This window comes from Gekko japonicus, unplaced genomic scaffold, assembly GCF_001447785.1.
Source record: "Gekko japonicus isolate JY-2015 unplaced genomic scaffold, Gekko_japonicus_V1.1 scaffold4055, whole genome shotgun sequence".
NCBI classification, from domain to species: Eukaryota; Metazoa; Chordata; class Lepidosauria; order Squamata; family Gekkonidae; genus Gekko; species Gekko japonicus.
The window spans coordinates 31,424-33,243 of NW_015173261.1; the positions used below are offsets into that span (position 1 = coordinate 31,424).

At 44.7% G+C, this 1,820-nt stretch overlaps 1 protein-coding gene across 1 annotated transcript in view; it reads left to right on the top strand.

The window, feature by feature from the left end:
• LOC107120164 (cytochrome P450 2J2-like) overlaps window positions 1–1,760 on the top strand; it is a gene marked incomplete at its 5' end in the record, with an annotated part of 32,896 nt that extends 31,136 nt beyond the window's left edge. The window contains one exon of the mRNA XM_015422811.1: window positions 1,548–1,760. Coding sequence (XP_015278297.1) covers window positions 1,548–1,726 — 179 coding nt within the window. The remainder of the gene's footprint in view (window positions 1–1,547) is intronic.
• Window positions 1,761–1,820: the final 60 nt, after the last annotated feature.

Sequence of the window (1,820 nt, forward strand, 5' to 3'; positions counted from 1 at the left end):
GGGTTGCTACTGCAGGAATGAGACATTTCACAGAACCAGTGGCAGTCTTTATTTATTTATCTATCTATTTTATTTTAAAAATTTATATCCCACCTTTCCACCTAAATAGCACCCCCAAGCCAGTGAACATGAAAACACGGAAAGCATTTCAACATGTATCATAGAATCATAGAAACATAGAGTTGGAAGGGATCTCCAAGGCCATCTAGTCCAACCCCCTGCACAATGCAGGAAATTCACAAATACCTCCCCCCCAAAAACCCCCCAGTGACTGCTATTCCATGCCCAGAAGATGAAAAAACCCCTCCAGGATCTCCTACCAAACTGGCCTGGAGAAAAACTGCTTTTTGACCCCAAAGTGGCGATTGGCATTTCCCTGGGTGTATAAGTAAGGGCCAGGAGAACTAAGCACTGATGCAACCCTTCCTGCGCTCCCTCTCATGATCTGCCCAAGTTCACCGAATCAGCATTGCTGTCAGATGGCCACCTAGCCTCTGTCTGAAAACCTCCAAAGAAGGAGAGCCCACCACCTCCCGAGGAAGTCTGTTCCACTGAGGAACCGCTCGAACTGTCAGGAAGTTCTTCCTAATGTTTAGCCGAAAACTCTTCTGATTTACCGTATTTTTTGGACCATAAGACGCACTTTTTCTTCCAAAAAAAGTGAGGGGAAAAGTGTGTGCGTCTTATGGACCGAATACTGAGCCCCAGGGTTCAGAATATTTTTTTCCCTGTTTTCCTCCTCTAAAAACTAGGTGCGTCTTATGGTCAGGTGCGTCTTATGATCCGAAAAATACGGTAATTTCAACCCATTGGTTCTGGTCTAGCCTTCTGGGGCAACAGAAAACAATTCCATACCATCCTCTATATGACAGCCCTTCAAGTACTTGAAGGTGGTTATTATATCACCTCTCCGTCGTCTCCTCTCCATGCTAAACATACCCAGTTCCTTCAAAATTTCCTCATAGGACTTGGTCTCCACACCCCTCCCCATCTTCGTTGCCCTCCTCCGGAGACATTCCAGCTTGTCTATATCGTTCTTAAATTGTGGTGACCAAAACTGAACACAATACTCTAGGTGAGGTCTAACCAGAGCAGAGTAAAGCGATACCATCCCTTCATGTGATCCGGACACTCTACTTCTGTTGATACCCCCCAAAACCGCATTTGCCTTTTCAGCTACTGCGTCACACTTTAGCTACTCACCACTTGTGTATCGAGTTTTTTTGAAGAGGAATTGTAAACATGGATGTTCGGACTTTTCAAGGAAGTTGACCTGAACTATTCCTGGTTGTTTGTATATTTTGGACCATGTATTTTTGAGTTTCTGACTTATGTTGTATTTTTGATAAACTATGCTATTTATATAGGTTCAGATTATCAGACTCATTGATTGTTGAATGGTTTTTTAAACATTTTTATGCACGATTTGATCTTTTCTATCTTTTGTATAACTTCCTCCTGTGCTTCTCGGCTGTTTGACCATCTGGAAATTGGTAACTCTAGGTATGGGTGCAGTTATCCCCCCTTTTTCTTTATCCCCTCTGCAGGAGACCGGTCATGTGTGGGGAAGCCATTTGCACGGACTCAGCTCTTCATTTTCTTCGCCAACCTCCTGAAAGCATTTACTTTCCGTCAGCCCGAGGGAGTGGAGGGAGTGAACACTGAACCCGTAATAGGGGCCATAGTGTATCCCCAACCATATAAAATCTGTGCAGTACCTCGCTAGGCTGCAGGACAGAGGACGTGGACAGAGGAGCTTATTCGTCATGGCGATCCCTCCCGAAACTTCACTTTGCCCGCTTTCCCCTTCTTCTCAAAGC